Raw genomic sequence first — 24464 nt, 5'->3', positions numbered from 1 at the left:
GTATCAAAAGTATTATTATCTCCAACTTACACATAAGGATATTGAAGCACAGAGAAGTTAAATAAATTATCCAAGGTCACATAGGTAGTTAAGAAGTAGAGTCAGAATTTGAACCCAAATAATTGGGTAAGTAATTAAGTAACTGACTCCAAGTTAAAGATTTTCTGTTACTATTGTGGCCTTCTCAAACTATAATGCATTATTTAACTCGCATGTTAAAAGCCACTAACCCCTGGCACACAGCAACACAATCATTTTAAAAAAATTATTTTATTTATGTGTGCATTTTATAAGCAACTGATTAATTTAAACTGAAAAATGATGAAGGCCTACAGCTCTAAGAATCATTTCTAGGCTGGGCAAGGTGGCTCATGCCTGCAATCCCAGCACTTTGGGAGGCTGAGGCAGGTGGATCACCTGAGTTCAGGAGTTCAAGACCAGCCTGGTTAACATGATGAAACCTTGTCTCTGCTAAAAATACAAAAATTAGCCAGGTGTGATGGTGGGTGCCTGTAATCCCAGCTACTCAGGAGGCTGAGGCAAGAGAATTGCTTGAACCTGGGGGGCAGAGGTTGCAGTGAGCTGGGATAGTGCCACTCCACTCCAGCCTGTGTGACAGAGAAAGACTCTGTCTCAAAAAAAAAAAAAAAAAAGTCAAGAATCATTTCTATATTCATTAAACTAACATATGTTAATGAAAGAATACTTTTCCTTTCCTAATTTTTTTTTTTTTTTTTTGAGACGGAGTTTCGCTCTTGTTGCTCAGACTGGAGTGCAATGGTGCGATCTCAGCTCACCGCAACCTCCACCTCCTGAGTTCAAGCCATTCTCCTGCCTCAGCCTTCAGAGTAGCTGGGATTACAGGCGCACGCCACCACATCTGGCTAATTTTGTATTTTTAGTAGAGGCAAGATTTCTCCATATTGGTCAAGCTGGTCTCCCTTTCCTAATTTATAGCAGCATATTTTCTTCCAAAGCCATCATATATATATTTAAACACATTATGGAAACTCACAACATAAAGGATATAAAGAAAGAAAATGATCAGAAATAAGTTAATTCAGATGTACATATTCAGAAAACAAAATTGAGGTTAAAGAAGATGCGACTTAAAAATCAATACAGCGTCCTTTTCGTTCCCAATCTCCATATCGGGTAGGTTCTGGGCCCCTGGGTCCACCTTTTTCTTTGGTCACTGGATTAACATCATCTGGAAATTCTAAGGAAAATGAGATGTAAATAAAGCAGTTAATGGAGGCAGGAAAGGCCTTATAGTCAATCTTATTTTATTTATTTATCTATTTATTTATTTATTTATTTATTTATTTATTTATTTATTTGAGACAGAGTCTCCCTCTGTCGCCCAGGCTGGATTGCAGTGGCATGATCTGGGCTCACTGCAACCTCTGCCTTCTGGGTTCAAGTGATTTTTCTGCCTTAGCTTCCTGAGTAGCTGGGATTACACACACATGCCACCATGCCCAGCTAATTTTTGTATTTTTAGTAGAGACGGGGTTTCACCATGTTGGCCAGGCTGGTCTCAAACTCCTGACCTCAAGTGTTCCGCCCGCCTCGGGCTCCCAAAGTGCTGGGATTACAGGCGTGAGCCACCGAGCCTGACTATGGTCAATTTTAAAGACAGGGTTGCATGATAGGCTAGATCTTAGTAACCTGGTTACCATGCAGTCTTTAAATGAACTGTAAATGTGATTCTTTTTCCTGAGTTTGAGAAGAGAATACAGAGTACAAATTCATAAGACTTGAAAGGTCTTGAAATAAGACTACTTTGAAGGAATCACTTTGACTTAATGCCACCGTTTTCTGACCAGTAAAATGGGGAGAACAATCATACTTCCCTCACTGTGTTGATAATTAAACAAGGTAATGCATGTAAAGGGTTTAGCGTGGTGCCAGGTACATAGGAATGTCAATTAATTTTAGCTAGAGAATTACTGTTCCTCATCATAGGGTTTTGGCTTCAGCAACTGGTTGGCTGGTACCGTAATTTATAATCAATAATAGTAATTATTATTCTTAATACTATGTGTTCATAGTAGGAATCCCTGTCACAAGCCAGGCTCAATTCTCAGCACTTTATGTATGCTAATCCATTTAATCTTCCTAACAATCCTATGGGACAAGAACAATTATTGTTCCAACTTTATAGACGAAGAAAATGAGCCACAAAGGGTTAAGAAAGTTGCTCCATATCACACAGCTTCTACGTGATAAAACTGAGTTTGAATTCAGACATCCTGGCTGCAGTCTTGCTCTCAGCCCATACACTGTACTGTTCTGTATATGGAAAAAACAGGAGAGGAACCAACTATTAGAGCCCTAATTCTTTGTTTTGTTTTGTTTTTTTGAGATAGAGTCTAGCTCTCTTGTCCAGCTGGAGTAGTGGAGTGGTGTGATCTCAGCTCACTGCAGTCTCTGCCTCCTGGGTTCAAGCAATTCTCCTTCCTCAGCCTCCTGAGTAGCTGGGACTAAAGGTGCGCACCACTATGCCTGGCTAATAATTGTACTTTTAGTAGAGATGGCGTTTTACTATGTTGGCCAGGCTGGTCTCAAACTCCTGACCCTAAATGATCCACCCACCTTGGCCTCCCAAAGTGCTGGGATTACAGGTGTGAACCACCGCACCTAACCCCTAATTCTTTGTGTGTGTGTGTGTGTGTGTGTGTGAGTGATGGAGTTTCACTCTTATTGCCCAGGCTGGAGTGCAATGGCACAATCTCGGCTCACCGCAACCTCCACCTCCAGGGTTCAAGTGATTCTCCTGCCTCAGCCTCTCGAGTAGGTGAGATTACAGGTGTGCACCACCATGACCAGCTAATTTTTTGTATTTTTAGTAGAGACGGGGGTTTTACTTTGTTGGCCAGGCTGGTTTTGAACTCCTGACCTCAGGTGATCCACCCACCTCAGCCTCCCCAAGTGCTGGGGTTACAGGCGTGAGCCACTGCGCCCAGCCGCCTGGCCCCTAATTCTTAAACTGTATCTATTTATTTATTTATTGTGGCCACCCTCCCAACACATCCCATTCCTTCCCAGATTTACATTATCTTCAGCAATTATCACTAATTTCATATATTTTTAAAATGTACTTTGATTATTGTCTGTCTCTCCCACTAAAATGTTAAGCCTCATTACGGTATAATTTTTTTGTGTGTTTTATCCATTGCTGTTTCAGTGTTTGGCTCACAGAGGATACTTAACACGTATCATATGAATGAATGAAAAGATTTATTCTTATCCTCATGGCAACCCTGTGGGCAGACAGTTTCATTCATTTATTCCACTATTACTCTGCCAGGCCCTATGCTAGGTAAAGGCAGGGTGAGGATACAGTAGTGACCATGCAATAGAAGGCCCCTTCCCTCATAGGGCTCACGGAGTACTGATGTAGGCAAAACAACAACAATAAAAGGCAAACACGTACATACAAGAATAACAAACCGGCAAGGCTTGAAAGGAAAAGTGCAAAGTGCCTGTCATCTCCGTTTCTTTTCATAATGGCATTCTAAGGCAGGTGTTAGGAGGAAACTGAAACCCAGAGAGTAGAAGCCTCTGAGAGCTCCAGTTCAAACCCAGATCTGCTTTATCCAAACCCCATGGTTACTTAGGTCTCGCTTACATTCAATCCCTAGAGAAGTCAGTTATATTCCTGAGACACAGACCAAAAGGCAACTAGACTTTTGGGGGCCTGGGTGTCACATTCCCTCAGGGTGGGTATTCTCTGCTGAGGTTGTCACCGTAGCTACTTATAGATGTTTAAACCTGTTCCACTGAGGAAGCACATTGCTTGGCCTCTGGGAGAAGGTGTAGGGACCAAGGAAAAGCTTCCCCCTTGCCCTCTGAAGGTTTGCCAAAAATCAACTGACAAAAGACAGATTACTAGAAGAAAAGGTATACGGCTTTTATTTTATCCTGCATAGCACGGGGGAACTGCAGGAGAATGATTACCCAAACTGTATCTCTTTAGAAAACTAAAGGAGCTTCACCGAAATCATAAAGCCCCTCTCTAGGCAAAAGAAAAAGGATACAGAATTTACCCTGAAAATTTTTCAAATATTCATTCTTTTATTCTTGTTATATTGTGAATAAACTGTCCCCTATACTCATCATCATTCTGTTTTCAAAAGAAGTCCATGCTTTACTGCAATGCAAGTTGGCTTTTTCCTACTCTATGAATTCCCCTGAAGGCCTCTATAATGGAAGTTCTTCTTTCTCACATATCTCTGTGGCTCACTGGATGTCTTAGCTTGAGCTGCCATAACAAAATACCATAGACTAGGTGGAGTAAACAACAGAAACTTATTTTCTCACAGCTCTGGAGGCTGGTAGGCTGAAGTCAGGGTGCTAGCATGGTTGGTTCTCATGAGGGCTTTCTTCCTGGCTTACAGATGGTCACTTCTTGCTGTGTCCTCACGTGGCAGAGAAAGACAGACAGCAAGCTCTCTGGTGTCTCTTCTTATAAGGGCACTATTCCCACCATGAGGAGATTCCCACCAACTTTATTAAAGTATTGTCTGCTTATAATAAAATTCACCCATTTTAAGTACACAGTTCAATGAGTTTTAACAAATGTTTACAGTCATGTAAATAGCACAAAGTGTAAAACATTTCCATCCCTTAAAGAGTTACCCTACCCTCATGATCTAAACCTAATTATCTCCCAAAGGCCCTATCTCCAAATACCATCACCTGAGGGGTTAGAGCTCCAACAGATGAATTCAGGGGAACATAATTCAGTCCACAGCACTGGGGAAGAAAGAACAGGTCAAGATGTCCCTGCTCCTCACTGCTATTTCCAGCCTCTCATTCTAACGCCACACCTCTACAGCCTTTCCTTTTTGGAATTCTATACCATTTACTTGTCCAGTGCTTTTCTCCAGTCTTATAATAAACTCAAAGATTCTTCTGTCTTCTCAGATGGGATCAATATCTGGTTCATAGTTTCATCTCCCTCTCCCTATCATCCCTAATATCAACATCCACATTAGTAAATCATCACACATCGAGGCCACAGAGGTCACCAATCTCTTTCCTGATGACTTTCACATCTACTTCTGCTGTCCACTGGACTTTATTTTTTGAGTGTGTTCCTTTTCCAAATCCCACACTCTTTTGAGCACTCTTCTTTCTGACCACACCTTCGTATCTTTCCATGTCTCTTCTTCCTCACATTTGTTTAACCTAATTTTTGCCCTTATAATAGCCTACCGTTTTCTGAAACTTTTTGTTCTCACCATTACCACCCTGGTTCCTGCTCTCAGTGTCCCATTTTAGAACTAATGCAACAGAAACCCTCTTCCACATTATACTAAGTGAAAGGAACCAGACACTAAAGACTACATATTGTAGAGTTTCATTTATATAAAATCCTAGAAAAAGCAAAACTACAGTGATAGAGAACAGATCAATGGTTGCTGGGAGGAGGTGGGGAGGATGAACTGCCATGTGCCTCTTTAGGGGACAGAACTATTTTACACTTTGTGTGGTTTCCATGGCTGTAAACATTTGTTAAAACTCACTAGCCGGGCGCGGTGGCTCACGCCTGTAATCCTAGCACTTTGGGAGGCCGAGGCGGGCGGATCACAAGGTCAGGAGTTTGAGACCAGCCTGGCTAAGATGGTGAAACCCCATCTCTACTAAAAATACAAAACTTAAGTGGGCGTGGTGGCAGGTGCCTGTAATCCCAGCTACTCAGGAGGCTGAGGCAGGAGACTCGCTGGAACCCGGGAGGCAGAGGTTGCAGTGAGCCGAGATCACACCACTGCACTCCAGCCTAGGCAACATAGCAAGACTCCCCCATCTCAAAAACAAAAACAAAAACAACAACAAAAACAAAAAAAACCTCACTCAACTGTATATTTAACATGGGTGAATTTTATTATATGCAGACTATATTTAATAAAGCTAATTAAAACAACCTCTATCCAAATACATTTCCTCACTGCTCACTGCATAAAGCCCTTACACTGTAACCTGGGAGTTCAGGCCCTCCCAGATTTGAGTATAGCTTTATATTCAATTAATCCAAGCCTGTCCAACCCACGGTCCATGGGCTGCATGTGGCCCAGGATGGCTTTGAATGTGGCCCAACACAAATTCGTAAACTTTCTTAAAACGTTGAGTTGTTTTGTGTGCTTTTTAAAAATTTTATTACTTTTTATTTATTTTTAATTTTTTTTTGTTTGTTTAGCTCATCAGCTATTGTTAGTGCATTTTATGTGTGGCCTAAGACAATTCTTCTTCCAATGTGGCCCAAAGAAGCCAAAAGATTGGACACCCCTGTATTAATCGAATATACATATAATTTATGTTGAAGCCAAAGAAGCCCATTAGCTGTGTCTTGTAAGTGTTAATGTTCTGCAGCCTCTTTCTCTTTGACCATAGCTTTCTCCAGTTATTTTGAAACGTCTCCTCACCACACCTTATCTACTTATAAAAATTTTACTTTTCCAGCTTGGCATGGTGGCTTACACCTGTAACCCCAGCACTTTGGGAGGCCAAGGCAGGTGGATCACCTGAGGTCAGGAGTTCAAGACCAGCCTGACCAACATGGTGAAACCCCTTCTCTACTAAAAATACACAAATTAGCCAGGCGTGGTGGCAGGAGCCTGTAGTCCCAGCTACTTAGGAGGCTGAGGCAAGAGAATCACTTGAACCCGGGAGGCGGAGGTTGCAGTGAGCTGAGATCGCACCATTGTCCTCCAGCCTGGGTGACAGAGCGAGACTCCAACTCAAAAAGACAAAAAATTATTTTTCCTTAGACCCCAGCTCAAAAGTTATCTTTTTTGTCGACTTTTCTCTGATCTTTTTGTGTATCTCTCATGCTAGTTACCACATGATGTCCTGTTCATTGTTATTTACATTATCTCATCTTCCTTTCTTATTCATCTTTATATCAAGCAGGATGCCTAGCTACAAACATTTTCCTTTATGGTTTTAATAATGAAATCTACTCTTTTCAAAGAGACAACCTACATAGTTTTCTTAGAATAAAGTACGTACTAGAGGCAGGGAGACAAGACTAGAAGGAAGGAAAGAAGGAAGCAGAGAGGCTTGTTAGGAGACCAGCGGAGCTAGAGACAGCTTGAATTTGGGCCTTACTGGTAGGAAGAGTAAGAGGGAATAAATTTGAGTGATGTTAAAAGGGTAGAAGCAACAGGTCTTGGTTAGCGATCAGTCACAGGAGACAGGAAGAGGCAGGAGTGAAAGATTATCCCCAGATTTCGGGCTTGGGTGACTTGGTAGATGGGGTGGACTAGAATCCAGAAGGAAGAGGAGGATATGAGGCCCGGTGTGTGGGAGGGCTGAAGGTGAGTTGGAACAATGGGTACAGGATGACTTTAGTTGTAGAAATATTAATTTTGAGACTTCTGGAATATCCAAAGAAAGATATTCAGGAGGCAAATGGAGACAGGAGAGTGATGCTCAGGAAAGAGGTGTGATTGGAGGTAAAAATGTATGAATCACCAACACACAGGTGATACTTAAAATCATTTTAAGCCGGGCGTGGTGGCTCATGCCTGTAATCTCAGCACTTTGGGAGGCTGAGGTGGGAAGATCGTTTGAGCCCCGGAGTTCAAGACCAGCCTGGGCAACGTAGTGAGACTGTCTCTTAAAAAAAAAAAAAAAAAAAAAAAGAAAAATTAGCCAGGTTCATGCCTGTAGCCCCAGTTACAGGAGAAGCTGAGTAGTGAAGCCCAGGAGGTTAAGGGTGCAGTGAGCTGTGACAGTGCCACTGCACTTCAGCCTGGGAGACACAGTGAGACTCTGCCTCAATCAATCAAATCATTTTAGGGAAATATGAAATCTCCCTAGGAATGCTTAGGGGGCTAAGAACAGAGGCCCGGCAAACACCCACATCTAGGTGTTGGGGAGAGGCAGAAGAACTCAAAAAGGAGCCCAGGAAGAGATTAATGAAGAAATAGGGTGAGAAACTAAAGAAAGCATGCCAGGAATGGTGGCTCACACTTGTAATCCCAGCACTTTGGGAGGCCGAGGCAGAAGGACTGCTTGAGCCCAGGAGTTGAGGCCAGCCTGGGTAACATGGCAAGACCTCATCTCTACAAAAAAAAATTTTTTTAATTAGGTGAGCATGGTGGTATGCGCCTGTGGTCTCAGTTACTCAGGAGACTGAGGCAGGAGGATAGTTTGAGCTGGGAAGGTTAAGGCTGCAGTGAGCCATGTGTTCATGCCACTGCACTTTAGCCTGGGCAACAGAGCAAGACCCTGTCTCAACAAAACAAACAAAACAAAACAACACACACACACATACAAACACAAAAAAATGAAACTAAGGAAAACATAATGGAAATCAAGGCAGGAGATTTCCAGAAGCAATAGTTAACACTGTCAAAGGTTGTGGATTGTTCAAATAAAACAAGGATTGAAGAGCACCTGCTGTATTTGGTGATGTTTGTCAGAAGTTTCTAAGGGATGATAGGTTCAACATGAACTTGAGTGATACAAGACTTAGTTGAATGCCTACCATTGTGTCAAATAGATGATTAGCTTTTGAAATGTGCTGGTTTTTGCTTTCTATTTTTTTATTGTGGTAAAATAAATATAACATAATATTTCTCATTTAACCATTTGTATTAAATACATTCACTGCCAGGCGCAGTGGCTCATGCCTGTAATCCCAGCACTTTGGGAGGCCGAGATGGGTTGGTCACTCGAGGTCAGGAGTTCAAGACCAGCCTGGCCAACATGGTGAAATCCCATCTCTACTAAAAACACAACAATGAGCCACTGTAGTGGCGTGCCTGTAATCCCAGCTACTCGGGAGGCTGAGACAGGAGTATTACATGAACCTGGGAGGTGGAAGTTGCAGTGAGTTGAGATTGTGCCACTGCACTCCAGCCTAGGTGAAAGAGCAAGACTCTATCTCAAAAACAAAAACAAAAACAAAAATACATTCACAGGGTTTTGTACAACCATCACCACTATCTATAACTAAAATGTTTTCATCATCCCCACAATGAACTCTGTACCCACTAAACAATGACTTCCCTCTTAGTCCCTGGAGTCCCTGATCACCTCTATTCTACTTTCCGGCTCTATGAATTTGCCTATTCTAGGTACCTTATATAAGTGGAATCATATATTTGCTCTTCTGGGTCCAGCTTATTTCACTAAACATAATTTTTTCAAGGTCCATCCATGTTGTAACATATATTACAATGTAATTGCTTTTTATGACTGAGTAGTTTTCCACCGTATGTATATGCTACCTTTTGTTTAACCATTCATTTGTTCATGAACACTGGGTTGTTTCCACCTTTTGGCTACTGTTAATAATACTATGAACAAAGTTACAGAGATATCTGTTCAAGTCCCTGCTTTCAATTCCTTTAGATACACACCTAAGAGCAGAATTGCTGGGTCAAACGGTAGTTCTATGTTCGATTTTTTGAGGAATGGCCATACTGTTTTCCACAGCGGCTGCAACGTTTTACATCCCCACCAGAAATGCGTGAGGGTTTCAATTTCTCCACATCCTTCCCAACACTTGTTATTTTCCATTTTTTTCTATTATAACCATCCTGGTGGGTATGAAGTAGTATCTCATAGTTTTGATTTGCATTTCCCTAATGATAATGATGCTGATGTTGAGCATCTTTTCATGTGTTTGTTGGCCATTTGTACATTTCTATACCTTCTCTGGAGAAATGTCTACTCAAGTACTTTGCTATTTTTTATTTTTATTTTTTGTAGATTACTGGAGTTCTACAGACATACATGTAATATACACATATTATATATTTGTTATTTATCATACCTCATTATTCATATAGCAAAACATGTAAGTTGAGACTCAAGTGCTTTGCTATTTTTGACTTTTTGTTGAGTTATTGGAGTTCTTTATATATATAATATGTATACATTATATATATAAAGTGGTTATATTTATTATACCTCATTATTCACATAAGATCTTCTTTGATACAAATAACGTAACCTTCTTTGATACAAATAACATCATTTATTTGTATCAAAGAAGGTCTCAACATATATTTTGTTATGTGAATAATGAGGTATAATAAAACAAACACAATCAAATACCTGTAAGAGTCTTGAAAATCTTTTTTATTAAGAAACCTACATGTATTGATGGATGGTGATTTTACTCATTGTTGAAATATGCTTTATTACTACAGAATTTAAGCAATAACATATTTCTTTTCTTTCACTCATTTTCTCAATAAGTAAAACACTTTCCTTGATAACTTCAAAAACTGAGAGGTGCTTTATTATGCTTACTTTCCAGTGGTTCTTTCTCTAAATGGGAATCCTCTGGTGCATCAAAACGACCTTCTGGTAACTTTGGCTTCTTAAGGGACTGTTTGACAAGTTCAGACTTTCCTCCTTGAGAAGAACTTGTTTTCCTCAGAGAATGACACAGAAGGGGTGATCCTAGAAGAGTGGAGATAATAGAAAATTAGGAGCTTTTCATTTATTCCACTTTAAACATTTATAAAATTTTATTTATTTGTTTTTAGTTCATACATTCACATTTCTCAAAGTTCAAAAAGTACCAAAGGATGTAGAGTGAAAATTCTTCCTTCCTGTCCAGCCATTTCCCTTTCTGGAAGACCACCAGTTTGAAAAGAAGGGCTATGAAATAAATTAGTTAATCATTATCAATATTATAGAAACTTATATTAAAACATTAATTCCTATCTAAAGCAATGCCAAAAAACCAGGAGTTCAAATATTAAGAGTAACTTAGTACAAACTTTTCAATGACAATATTTAGTATTCAAATCTCTAAAAGTCAGAAGTGGCTACATTTAAATCCTAATCAAGGTCCTCTTTTTCTGTCAACTAAAATTTTAAGAATACATCAAGTTGGGCACGGTGGCATGCACCTGTAGTCTCAATTACGCAGGAGGCTGAAGAGGGAGGATTGCTTGAACCCAGGAGCTCAATTCTAGTCTGGGTAACATAGTGAGACCATCTCTCTAAAAATACATTGTTTTATGGGGAAAGAAGTCCCTATTTGATAAATGGTGCTGGGATAGTTGGCAGCTATGTGCAGAGCAATGAAACTGAACCCCTATTTGTTACCACATACAAAAATTAACTCGAGATGGATTAAAGATTTCAATGTAAGACCTCAAACTGTAAGAATCCTAGAAGAAAACCTAGGAAACACTATTCTGGACATTGGTCTTGGGAAATAATTTATGACTAAGTCCTCAAAAGCAACTGCAACAACAACAGCAACAACAAAAAATTGACAAATCGGACCTAATTAAACTAAAAAGCTTTCGTAGAGCAAAAGAAACTATCAACAGAGTAAACATACAACCTACAGAATGAGAGAAAATATTTGCAAACTACACATCTGAGAAAAGTCTCATATCTGGAATCTATAAGGAACTTAAACAACTCAACAAGCAAACAACCACCACACTAAAAAACGGACAACAGACATGAAGAGACATTTCTCAAAAGAAGACATACAAGCGGCCAACAAACATATTTAAAAATGCTCCACATCACGAATTAGTAGATAAATGCAAATTGAAATCATGAGAGACCATATCACATCAGTCAGAATGGCTATTATTAAAAAGTTAAAAAACAACAGATGCTGGTGAGGCTGTAGAGAAGAGGGAATGCGTATATACAGCTAGTGGGAATGTATCTTAGTTCAGTCACTGTGGAAAACAGTTTGGAGATTTCTCAAAGTACTTAAGGCAGAACTATCACTTGACCCAGCAATCCTGTTACTGGGTATATACCCAAAAGAAAACTACTCATTTTTCACACCAAAAAGACACATGCACTTGCATGTTCACTGCAGCACTATTCACAATAGCAAAGACACAGAATCAACCTAGGTGCTCCTCAATGGTGGACTGGATAAAGAAAATGTGGTACATATATACCATGAAATACTATGCAACCACAAAAATAATGAAATCATGTCCTTTGCTGCAACATGGATGCAGCTGGAGGCCATTATCCTAAGTGAACTAATGCAGGAACAGAAAACCAAATATTGCATATTCTTACACATAATTTTCTAATTCTACAGAGTGAAACACTGGATACTCAGGAACATAAGGCAACAATAGAAACTGGGTACTACTGTGGGGGAGGGAAGAAGGGGATGCAAGAGTTGAAAAACTAACTTTTGGGTACTATGCTCATTATCTGTGATGGGATCATTCATATCCCAAATCTCAGCATCACACATAAACCCAGGTAACAAACCTGCACATGTATCCCCTGAATCTAAAATAAAACTCGGGATTTTAAAATGTACTGGGTGTCTGCAATGTGTAAATGAGATCGTTTTCTCTCTAGTTTCTAAAGAGAGTTGAACTTTCAGTGCTATGAAAGTTATACAAACCCTCACCGAGATAATATTCATAAGGGAAAAACCACAGGGAAAAAAGTGAGCTCAGTGTTAGGGGTTTTCAGCTTCCTAAAGAAATTGCTTTAGAAGCAGACAAATTTGGGTACAAGTTCCAGCTACACCCCTGTGGCAAGAAGAATAATGGCCTTAAAGATAATCAGAATCCAATACCCAGAATCTGTGAACAGGGTTGGTTACATGGTGAAGAATTTTGGTAGCAGACAGAATTAAGGTGGCTAATCAGATGACCTTAAAATAGGGAGATTATCCAGGATTATAGGGTGGGTCAATGTAACCACAAGGGTCCTTTAAAAGGGAAGAGAGGTTGGAAGACAGACCAGACCCGATGCTGCAGGCTTTGAAGATGGAGGAAGGGGGCAAGCCAAGGAATGTGGGCAGCCTCTAGAAGCTAAAAGAGAGAAGGAAATGGATGCAGCTTCCAGAAGGAACACAGCCCTGCTAACTGCCTGGTTCCAGCTCAGTGCGACCCCTTCCAGACTCCTGATCTCCAAAACTGTAAAATGTGTTAAGCCACTAAATTTGTGATAATATGTTATAGCAGCAATAGGAAACAAATGCAACCACTTACTAGGTGTTGGATGTTGGTCAAGTTACTCTTTCTGTTTCCTTTCCTCTGAATAGAAAAATCACAGTACCTATCACATGAGATTGCTGAATAAATGGGACAATTTATGCATTTAGTATAGTGACAAACAGTATTTATTGTTATTTCGATGGAATATCTGTAAGCCCTTGACAGCATTACATATGTTTTTTCATTACACATATTTTTCTCATATTCTAGTCATCACTACATAACCCAACCTCGTTTAAAGAAAGACTCAAACACATGCATGCAAGTGGTTAAGATAAATGAATAGGTGTATGTCTGTGTATGTGTACACATTGAGTAAGTGCATCAATAACTTGAGCTTGACTCTGGGATGCATAAGTTAATTTGCGTAAGGGTTTCTGGTGAAGAACAGAAAACTGGATCTTGGGGAAAGCAAGGAGTAGCAAAGTGTAAGTTGGAGAAATTGGTCCCTAATATGACTTTGCAGACTTCTGAAAGACTTTATCTGTAGAAAGAGGGTTTACAAGGAAAAGTTGAAAGACAAGTTTTCTCAAGGAACTCTGAGGCCATTGGAAACACAAGCAGAACTATTTTTGTAGTCAGGTAACAGTGTGACAGAACACGGGAAGATAATGCCCCTCATTTCTGTACAGTACAATATAAGATGGGACACAGTGCTCCTTGGTACCTACAGGCTTTACAGCTTTGGACACAAGCGTGTGCACATCAGCCTGCCAGGGGTGTTGGTAATGAAGCATATACATGTAGCTTCAAAGGCAGACCATAAGAAACAAGGGCGTGTCAGATGAGGAGTTAAGCCCAAGGACCACTCCTGTTAACTCTGCCTATTAAATAGTAGGTGTTGAGCAATAGTAACTGTATTCATGTTAATATTGCATTTTGGCTATCAGCAGACTTCTGACTACCTTGACTACATGGGAAATAGCTGACAAACTTAAAACAAAAGGCTCTTTTAACAACATCAGGAAATAACAACCATAAAGCCCATGTCTTCTACTTCAAGGGGTGGTTTGACTTTATCCAAACCTAGTTAGAATTGTGCTTACATGGACATAACAGACAAGAAGAAAACCTTCTAAAAGAAGAAATAATAAAAGCAAAAGAATGACTCTCTCTCTCTCTCACACACACACACACACACACACACACACACACACACACACAAAAACAACACACAACCCAAAACTTTTCTCTGGTACTTTGACAAATCAGAAATGCCAAAATTCTAGTCATAAAATACCTAAAAAGGTAAAACAAAACCAAACCCCCTCTAAATCAGAGATAGAACCTTTATGAAAGTAAATAATGATAAACTGCAAAGACAGTCCAGTGAGGTAAACACAAAGTGAAACGGCTACACATTTCGTGTCTTTCTTTTTTGAGACAGAGACAAAAAAAATTAGCCACCAAACCCAGCTAAGTTTTTGTATTTTCAGTAGAGACGGAGTTTCACCATGTTGACCAAGCTGGTCTTTTTTTTTTTTTTTTTTTCAGAGTCTCACTCTGTGCCCCAGGCGGCTGGAGTGCAGTGGCATGATGATCTCAGCTCATTGCAACCTCTGTTTCCAGGGTTCAAGGGATTCTTGCGCCTCAGCCTCCCAAGTAGATGGGATTACAGGCACCCACCAATACACCAAGCTAATTTTTGTATTTTTAGTGGAGACGGGGTTTCGCCATGTTGGCCAGGCTGGTATCAAACTCCTGACCTCAAGTGATCCGCCTGCTTTGGTCTCCTAAAGTACTGGGATTACAGGCGTGAGCCATGGTGCCCAGCCTTCTCGTGTCTTTCTTGCCTAGAGCTTGGGATATAGAGCTTTCAGGACAGCAGGGAGATGACAGTCTCTTAAACCCAAGCAAACAGAAAGCGTATTAGAGGCCAGGACTCAGGGAGGCTCACAGACTGAGAAAAGAAAGTGAACCAGAAGATTTTTGTTGTTTTTTGAAACAGGGTCTTGCTCTGTTGCCCAGTCTTGAGTGTAGTGGCGCAATCATGGCTCATGGTAGCCTTGATCTCCTGGGCTCAGCCTCAGCCTGCCTCAGCCTCCTCAGTAGCTGGGACTACAGCGACGCATCACCATGCCCAGCTAATTTTATTTTTCGTAGAGATGGGCGTCTCACCATGTTGCCCAGGCTGGTCTTGAACTCCCGAACTCAAGCAATCCTCCTGCCTCCCAAAGTGCTGGGATTACGCGTGTGAGCCACCACACCCAGTTGAAAGATTTAAAACATAGATAAAAACCACCTGGGGGATTTTGTTAAAATGCAGATTCTGAGTAGTTCTAGGTGGCACTTGTGATTCTTGCATTTTAACAAGCTTCCAGGTGATGATTATGCTGCTATTCCAAATAGCAAGGAACTAGAAGACAGTTAAGGAAGGAAAAGTGTCTACTTTAACCTTGGTTCTGAGTGAAGATGTGAAAAAAAGAAGCCCCTCTGAGATTTTGAAGCCACTGGCTGACCCACACCTGTGTTTAGGCTTAACTACACACTAGCTGCATCTTCCAAAAATCCCTAAGCATCTTTTTTTTTTTTTTGAGATGGAATCTTTTTCTGCCACCCAGGCCGGAGTGCAGTGGTGTGCCCTCAGCTCACTGCAACCTCCGCCTCCTGGGTTCAAGTGATTCTCCTACCTCAGCCTCCTGAGTAGCTGGGATTATAGATGTGTGCCACCACACCCAGCTAATTTTTGTATTTTTAGTAGACAGGGTTTCACCATATAGGCCAGGCTGGTCTCGAACTCCTGACCTCAGGTGATCCACCCACCTTGGCCTCCCAATGTGCTGGGAGTACAGGCGTAAGCCACCGCACCTGGCCAAAATTTTTTAATTTATTATTTTATTTTCTGAATCCTGTATACAAAATCTTTATTGTCCCACTGTTCCATTATACATTGATTCTACTGACTTGTTTGTGATGGCTTTGTTTCCTTGAATGTTTCTCTGGGATTCTCTCTGTGAGAATTCCATGAGACATATGTGGAGAGTTATTTTTCTTGATAGGATTTGCATCTGCAAATCCGTGCCCACCAGCCTAATCATTTTTCATTGTCTCTTTTTGCTTACTTATTTTTGGCTTTGCAAAAGTTTTTTTAGGCCAGGCACAGTGGCTCACACCTGTAATTCCAGCACTTTGGGAGGCTGACGCAGGCAGATTACTTGAGGTCAGGAGTTCCAACAAGGTGAAACCCCACCTCTACTAAAAATACAAAAAATTAGCTGGGCGTGGTGGCTGGCACCTGTAATCCCAGCTACTTGGGAGGCTGAGGCAAGACAATCGCTTGAACCAGGGGACAGAGGTTGCAGTGAGTGAGATCACGCCACTGCACTCCAGCCCAGGCAACAGAGCAAGACTCTGTATCAAAAAAGAAAAAAGAAAAGAAAAAGAAAGAGAAAAAAGAAAAAAGAAAAATGATTAGGCCAAAAAAAAAGAAAGAAAGAAAGAAAAGAAAAACATGGAAATTCAGAAATAACAAATCTAAAACTCAATAAAAAGGCCAAATAGCTGGCCGGGCATTGTGGCTCACACCTGTAATCCTAACAATTTGGGAGGCAGAGGCGGGTGGATCACCTGAGGTCAGAGGTTCAAGACCAGCCTGGCCAATCTGGTGAAACTGTATCTCTACTTGAAATACAAAAATTAGCTGGGTGTGGTGGCAGGTGCCTGCAATCCCAGCTACGTGGGAGGCTGAGGCGGGAGAATCACTTGAACCCAGGAGGCAGAGTTTGCAGTGAGCCAAGGATGCGTCACTGCACTCCAGCTTGGGCGACAGAGTGAGATTCCACCTCAAAAAAAAAAAAAAAGAAAGAAAGAAAAAGGCCAAATAGCAGAATAAATACAATTGAAAAGAGAATTCATGATCTGGAATAAAGTTTCAAAGAAATTATACAGAAAAAAGCACAGAGACAAATAAATAAAAATAATGAAAGATTAGCTGGGCACGACTGCATGACAGTGGTGCCTATAGTCTTAGCTACTTGGCAGGAGGCTGAGGTGGGAGTACGGCTTGTGTTCTGGAGATCAAGCATGTAATGAGCTATGACTGCTCCACTGCTCTCTATCCTGGGTGATAGGGCAAGGCTCTGTCTCTCAGAAAAAAGAAAAAAATGTTCCCAGAAGTAAAGTGGGAGATAAGAATAGAGAGAAAATGCTTTTATATACAGACTATACAAAAGATTAGTAGCATATGCTTTATAGATTTATCAAAATCAAATCCCACCCAACATACCTGTGCATGCAGGTGCACACACACACAGACCCAAGAGTCTGAACAGAGGAATGTAATTATATCAGTAATTATAATAAGGGTAAAGAGACTATCAGTGCAAAACAACAACAAAAAAACCCAATACAAACAAACCAGAAACCAGCCATATGCTGTTTATGTGAGACGCACCATTTGCAAGTTTAAAAAAAAAAAAAAATCGGCCGGGCGCGGTGGCTCACGCCTGCAATCCCAGCATTTTGGGTGGCCGAGGTGGGCGGATCACGAGGTCAGGAGATCGAGACCATCCTGCCTAACACTGTGAAACCCCAACTCTACTAAAAACACAAAAAATTAGCCGGGCGCGGTGGTGGGCGCCTGTAGTCCCAGCTACTCGGGAGGCTGAGGCAGGAGAATGGTGTGAACCCAGGGGCGGGGTGGGGGGGAGCGGAGCTTGCAGTGAGCCGAGATCGCGCCACTGCACTCCAGCCTGGGCGACAAAGCCAGACTCTGTCTCAAAACAAAACAAAACAAAAAGCATGGAAAATGGAAAAATAAGATAATAAGAAAAAAATGAATAAAAGATAACATAATTTACAATGTAAAAATAATTTTCAATATATTCTTCATTTTTTAATTGATAAATATTACATACATTTATGGTGTACAGCATGTTTTGAAATATGTATATATTGTGAAATAGCTAAATCAAGCTAACATATGCTTTAACTCACATACCTATCAATTATTTGTGATGAGAAAATTTAAAATCTACTCTCAACAATTTTCAAGTACACATTGATATTAACTATAGTCACCATGTTGTACAATAAATATCCTTTGCATAACTTATAACAAAGAAGATCAACAATAAACAAAGGTTGGTGCTCTGAAAAGACTGAAAGTGTTCCAGCCTGGCCAGCATGGTGAAACCTCGTCTCTACTAAAAACACAAAAATTAGCCAGACGTGGTGGTGCGCACCTGTAATCCCAGCTAGGAGGCTGAGGCAGGAGAACTGCTAGAACCCGGGAGGTGGAGGTTGTGGTTAAGCAAGATCACACCGCTGCACTCCAGTCTGGGTGACAGAGCAAGACTCTGTCTCAAAAACAAAAACAAAAAAGACCAAAAAAGACTAGAAGTGTTGTAAAGCCTTTGGTAAGGTTACTATAAAAAAACAAGAGAAGGCAAAATAAATAATATGAGAAAAAGAGAGCACATAATTATATGGAGAGCAGAAAATTTTGAAAAAATACCAGAAACTTTATGCCTATACATTGAAACAATACAAAATGAAAACCTTTCCAGAAAAAGTTAACTTACCAAAACCAACTTAAGAGAGGAAACCTGATAAATACAGCAATAACCATTGTAGAAGTTAAACAAGTAATTTAGTCTTCCCTCGAAGAGAAGAGCAGGTCTAGACAGTTTTGCAGGTGAGGTGCAACAAACCCTCAAGGAACAGATAATTCCAATGTTAAACAAAATCTAACAAAGAAGGGAAATGGGTAAGTAGAATCCTCAATACATGGTATGAGGCTAGAATAACCTTTTTTTTTTTTTTTTTTGAGATGGAGTCTCGCTCTGTTGCCCAGGTTGGAGTGCATTGGCCCGATGTTGGCTCACTGCAACCTCCGCCTCCCGGGTTCACACCATTCTCCTGCCTCAGTCTCCCGAGCAGCTGGGACTACAGGTGCCCGCCACCATGCCTGGCTACATTTTTGTGTGTGTGTATTTTTAGTAGAGACAGGGTTTCACCGTGTTAGGCAGGATGGTCTCAATCTCCTGACCTCATGATCCGCCCGCCTTGGCCTTCCAAAGTGCTGGGATGACAGGCGTGAGCCACCGTGCCCGGCCTTAGAATAACCTTAATACTAAAACCAGGGAAAGCTGGGCGCGGTGGCTCACGCCTGTCATGCCAGCACTTTGGGAGGCCAAGGCCAGCGTATCACGAGGTCAGAAGTTCGAGATCGGCCTGGCCAAGATATGGTGAAACCTTGTCTCTACCAAAAATACAAAAATTAGCCGGGTGTGGTGGCATGCGCCTGTAATCCCAGCTACTCGGGAGGCTGAGGCAGAAGAATCACTTGAACCCTGGAGGCAGGGGTTTCAGTGTGTAAGAGAAGAAAATTACACGCCAATTTCTAAAAAAAAATATAAGCACAACAAATACATTATATTAAAAAATATAATCACTATGATCCTTTGGAATATTTTCTAGGAATGCAAGTGATTCACTATTAGAAAAATCTGTAACTTACCACCTCAACAGATTAAAGCAGAAAATGATAAACGCCTCAGTAAGATGAAGAAAAATCAATTCAGTAAACTTCAAGATTTACTCATCATTAAAAAACAAATACAAATACATAAACAAAAACAAAACAAAATCCCAAAACTCTACATAGAAAGTGACTTCCTTAACCTGAAAAGGGTATAACTGCAGCTACTACCACATCTTTTTTTTCATGTTCCATGAAATTTTATTTCACAAAGGCCTGGACTCTGAAGACGCACAGTTACGGATCACTAAATCCAGTAAGTAAATGTAAATCCAAAATAAAGAGTTCTAGCAAAAAAATAAGAAGGTGATTGTTTTGTTTAAAAGAACAGTTATTTGGGAGATAGCTAGAACTGTTCCCTGAGGATTCATTTATAAAACATGCTTTAAGAGTTATTAGGAGATGGTGACTTAAAAAAAAATATAGCAGTTTTATCTAAATGACTGCAATATCACACCTTAATCATAAAATACAAATGCATTCCCTTTATAATCATAAACAAGATAAGTATGCTTGCTGTCATCACTTCTAGTCAACATGGTGCTGGAAATCTGAGCAAGGAAAGAAAAACAAAAGAAAAAGATATAAGGATTAGACAGGGAGGGCAGGGGGCACGGTGGCTCACACCTGTAATCCCAGCACTTTGAGAGGCCGAGGCGGTTGGATCACTTGGCTAACGTGGCAAAACCCCATCTCTATAAAAAATATAAAAATTAGCCAGGCATGGTGGCGCACACCAGTAATCCCAGCTACTCGGGAGGCTGAGGCAGGAGAATCACTTGATCCCAGGAGGTGGAGGTTGCAGTGAGCAGAGACTGCGCCACTGCACTCCAGCCTGGGTGACACAGCAAGACCCCTTCTCAAAAAAAAGGATTAGACAGGGAGAAACTAGACCGTCACCATTTGCAGATGATATGAATGTCTACGCAGCAAAGTCCCCAAAATCTGCAAAGTAAATTACTTAAATTAATAAGGTAATTTAGATACAAAATCATTAAGCATCAGGTTTCTATACGTAAACAATAGTCAGAAAATAATAAGATTTATTACAAAGTTATGGTTATAGTTATCAAGACAGTATCAGCACAGGAATAGACAAATAGGTCAATGGGACTGAAAAAAGAGCCAATAAATAAACGTATGCATATATGTATAAGTAAACTTGATTTATGATGGCTGACATTATATCATTAGGGGAAGGTCCTATAAATACATGAATCTGGGACAAGTGTTTGACATGAAAAAAAAGAAAAATGGTTTCCTGCCTCACACCATACACAAAAATCAATTCCTGGTAGAATAAAGGCTTAAATGTGAAAAGCAAAACTATAAATTTTTTTTTTTTTTTTTTTGAGATGGAGTCTTGCTCCGTCACCCAGACTGGAGTGCAGTGTCCGGATCTCAGCTCGCTGCAAGCTCCGTCTCCCGGGTTTACGCCATTCTCCTGCCTCAGCCTCCCGAGTAGCTGGGACTACAGGCGCCCGCCACCTCTCCCGGCTAGTTTTTTGTATTTTTTAGTAGAGACGGGGTTTCACCGTGTTAGGCAGGATGGTCTCGATCTCCTGACCTCGTGATCTGCCCGTCTCGGCCTCCCAAAGTGCTGGGATTGCAGGCTTGAGCCACCGCGCCCGGCCAAAACTATAAATTTTTAAGAAGAAAATATAGGAGACTATGTCTATGACTTTAGAGCACAAAAGGGTTTCTTAGACAAGACCATAAGGCAGTAACAATAAACAAAAGGACCAAGACAAAATTTTACAGATAAAATTATAAACATGTTTATTAAAAGATACCTTTTATATCGAAGCTGCATGATTGTACATGCAGACCCATTATTCTATTCTGCCTAGTAGTGATAGAAACAAACCACAAATTGAGATATTTGACACCTACATAACTAAAAAAGGTTTAGCATACAAATACTTGTAAAGAATATAAATAAGAATCTGTTAAGAAAAAAGGCCAGGCGCGGTGGCTCATGCCTGTAATCCCAGCACTTTGGTAGGCCAAGGTGGGTAGATCACCTGTGGTCATGGCAAAACCCTGTCTCTACCAAAAATACAAAAAATTAGCTGGGCGTGGTGGCAGGCGCCTGTAATATCAGCTACTTGGGAGGCTGAGGCAGGAGAATCGTTTGAACTCGGGAAGCAGATGTTGCAGTGAGCTGAAATCTTGCCGTTGCACTCCAGCCTAGGCAACCAGTCTCAAAAAAAAAAAAGGAAAAGAAAAGAGAAAAAGGTGTTTCACAAAACGTTGATATTTGAAAAGATGTTTTACTTCTTTAATTAGAGAAAAGCAAAATCACAATGAGGTGTCATTTCATCACCCTGTAGGCAGCCAAAAATAAAAAACTTAGACAAAATTAAGTTTTCGCAAGTTTGTGGAACAACACGAACTCTAATACACTGCTGGTAGAAGTGAAAATTGCTATAGAATTAGAAAATGCCGTTACACCTTGGCATCATGTTGTAAAATTGAAAAGACCTACACCATACTCCAGGAATTCCACTCCTTCCACTAATGCACAAGTAAGGTACACAAGAATGTGTAGCAGCCAATCCTGGTGTTTCTAGAATTACTCAAATGTCCTTTGAGAAGGGCATTGGAAAATGTATCATAGGTTCACACAGTTGAATGAATAACTACAACCTCATACATCAATGTGGATCAATCACAAAACACAGTGTTAGCTGAAAAAAAAAAATCAACAATATGAAACCATTTCTACGAAGATTTAAAACACCGTTGCGCAGGTGTATCAGGAAGCAGCACATAGAGACCTCCTTGGCAATGGAGACTATTTCTTAAATTGGAGGATGAGTTCATAGATGCTGGTTGTGCTTTATAGCTTACATGTGTGCTACATACATATATATGTGTGTGTGTGTATATATGTATGGAATACTTCATAATTGTTTAAAACTAGTTAAAGGGAGACGTTGAATGAACCCTACAACATTTTAACTTTATTACCTTGAGGTTTGGATAATGTGGGACTTTCACTTTCTGTATTACTCATTTCTGGACTATTTAAAACTTATACAATTATGTAAAATGTTTGTATCTGGGGAAAATGATTGCTCAAAGGAAAACAAATTGCATAGAAATCCGGAGCCATTTATTATGAGGGCAATAATTATTGTTTTCAACTTGCATAACTTCTCCAGGTGTCACAAGTTAAAATTGTGTTTTGCATAGTCTGGGCTGCTAACTGAATCATCTTGAGAAAAATTTCCAACCACAATGGGTTTAAAAATATTGGTTTTACTGAAAGCATGAATGCTTTTTCTCTACGAACAATTCCTGGCTTCATCTAATTTACGTTATACTTATTTGCCTTTGGCTCACTTCTGCACTTTTCCCCGTTTTTAAAAGATAAACTGTAAACTGCCACAAATCCTGGACCAGGCGCGCGGATTCCTGTAAATAATGATATAAATAAATAAGTAAATCAACGACTCCCATTCCCAAAAGGCCTTCTTTTCCATTTTTCTCAGGGGCATCAAAGTGCAGTGTGCCCTGCGAGCTCCCACAGGAACGACCCGGAACGTCTGTGGTCCTGCTGGGCCACCGCGTGCCCGGCAGGAAGCGGACGTCCGGGCGGGGGTAAGGGCATTAGCGATCTTCTCGCTCTAGTCCCACCCGAGACCCCAGGCGCTGCAAGGACCTGCCCAGGCCACGGGGTGGGCATCTGGGCGGGAGAAGCTGGGCAGCGCCTGGCGCCACCGAACGTCCGGGACACACGCGGCTTCCTCCGCTGGAGGGTCCTCTCTCCGCGCCTGGGCCTTCACGACCCCTCCCGCGACCTTGGCCCTGAGGCCAGGTGCTTACTTGCCGCTCTCCACGCAGTGGCCGAGACCCGGCTAAGCAACCCGGGAAGCCTCGATAGGGTCATGGCGCCGACTCCCTGAGCCTCCGCGCAGGCGCAAACAGTAGGGGGAGGAGCAGGCGGCAGGATCCGGAGCCTTCCTGCTGCGGCTGGGCCTCCGTGGCCGGCTTTAGAAAAGGAGTTAGAGTCATTCCTAGGCTCTTTCGCCAAGAAAGACTCAAGCTACCTTGAACCCCGTATTAAAACGCCAAATCCTTGCTGAAATTAGAAGAGGGAATAATTACGTTCATGCCTGTCAGTCTAAGCCGAAAGGTCCCGTGGAAGATCCCTTTTATAGTTTACAAAGATTGAGCGCCTTTTACTCTCTTACTGACGTAAAATGCTTCTTTTACCTAATTCTCCCTGTTTTGTGTTTTAAATCTTTCTTCAGTCAGCTCCTAGTTCGTCCATTCTGGCCGACTAACCAGATGATATGAAAGGCGACATTTTTGAATGAGGTGCAGAGTAAGAGAAGGCTCTCCATCCAGGCCAGGATCCAGTGCAAGGAGCTCTGCCACTTGACCCTTATATCCCAACAGCTCTAACAGTGTTGAGTGGTATGTGGCAGACCTGGATGCTTTGTGCAACTCGTGGAAATCTTTACAGAATCATAGTGAAGGCCCCCAGAATTCTGGAATTGTATCTTTTCTTTTTTTAAAAAAAGTTTCTGGCTAGCTATTGGGCCTTGGTAGTGTCTGACCATGTGACATCAAGTGGCTATGCGATCGAAGTTTCTCATCATGAACTGAGAATTATCTGGTTCTCCTAGATAAGGAGATCCTTTCACGAAAAGAAAGTGGGCCGGGCATGGTGGCTCGCTCCTGTAATCCGATCACTTTTGGAGGCCTAGGCGGGTGGATCACCTGAGGTCAGAATTTCGAGACCAGCCTGGCCAACAAGGCAAAACCCCGTCTCTACTAAAAATACAAAAATTAGCCGGGCGTGGTGGCGCATTCCTGTAATCCCACCTACTCGGGAGGCTGAGGTAGAAGAATCGCTTGAACCCGGAAGGCGGAGATTGCAGTGAGCAGAGAACATGCCACTGCATGCCAGCCCTGGAGACAGAGCAAGACTCCCATCTCAAAAAAACAAAAAGAAAGAAGAGAGAAAGTGAGATACACAGAACTGGGCCAGAGTC

General features: G+C 41.2%; 1 protein-coding gene across 1 annotated transcript; it reads right to left on the bottom strand.

Annotated features, from left to right (window-relative positions):
* Positions 1-254: 254 nt before the first annotated feature.
* SDHAF4 (succinate dehydrogenase complex assembly factor 4) lies at positions 255-23407 on the bottom strand. Its single transcript, XM_003897795.4, has 3 exons — positions 23290-23407; positions 10276-10428; positions 255-1219 (listed from the first exon to the last, which is right to left on the bottom strand). Exons 1-3 carry the CDS (start codon positions 23351-23353, stop codon positions 1110-1112), a joined length of 327 nt encoding a protein of 108 aa, XP_003897844.1. The 5' UTR covers positions 23354-23407; the 3' UTR covers positions 255-1109.
* Between the last annotated feature and the right edge of the window lie 1057 nt (positions 23408-24464).

This window comes from Papio anubis, chromosome 6, assembly GCF_008728515.1.
Source record: "Papio anubis isolate 15944 chromosome 6, Panubis1.0, whole genome shotgun sequence".
NCBI lineage: Eukaryota > Metazoa > Chordata > Mammalia > Primates > Cercopithecidae > Papio > Papio anubis.
The sequence above is the reverse complement of the archived record's forward strand: the minus strand, read 5'-3'. Positions and strand labels throughout refer to the sequence as shown.

What these genes read in the sequence shown, in the direction of transcription:
- SDHAF4 (XM_003897795.4), bottom strand. Translation starts at nt 23,353, where the DNA reads ATGACCCTATCGAGGCTTCCCGGGTTGCTTAGCCGGGTCTCGGCCACT. An exon ending in CACTGCGTGGAGAGCGGCAA is followed by an intron (nt 10,429 to 23,289) that starts GTAAGCACCTGG and finishes CCACTCTTCTAG; the next exon opens with GATCACCCCTTCTGTGTCAT. An exon ending in AGAGAAAGAACCACTGGAAA is followed by an intron (nt 1,220 to 10,275) that starts GTAAGCATAATA and finishes CATTTTCCTTAG; the next exon opens with AATTTCCAGATGATGTTAAT.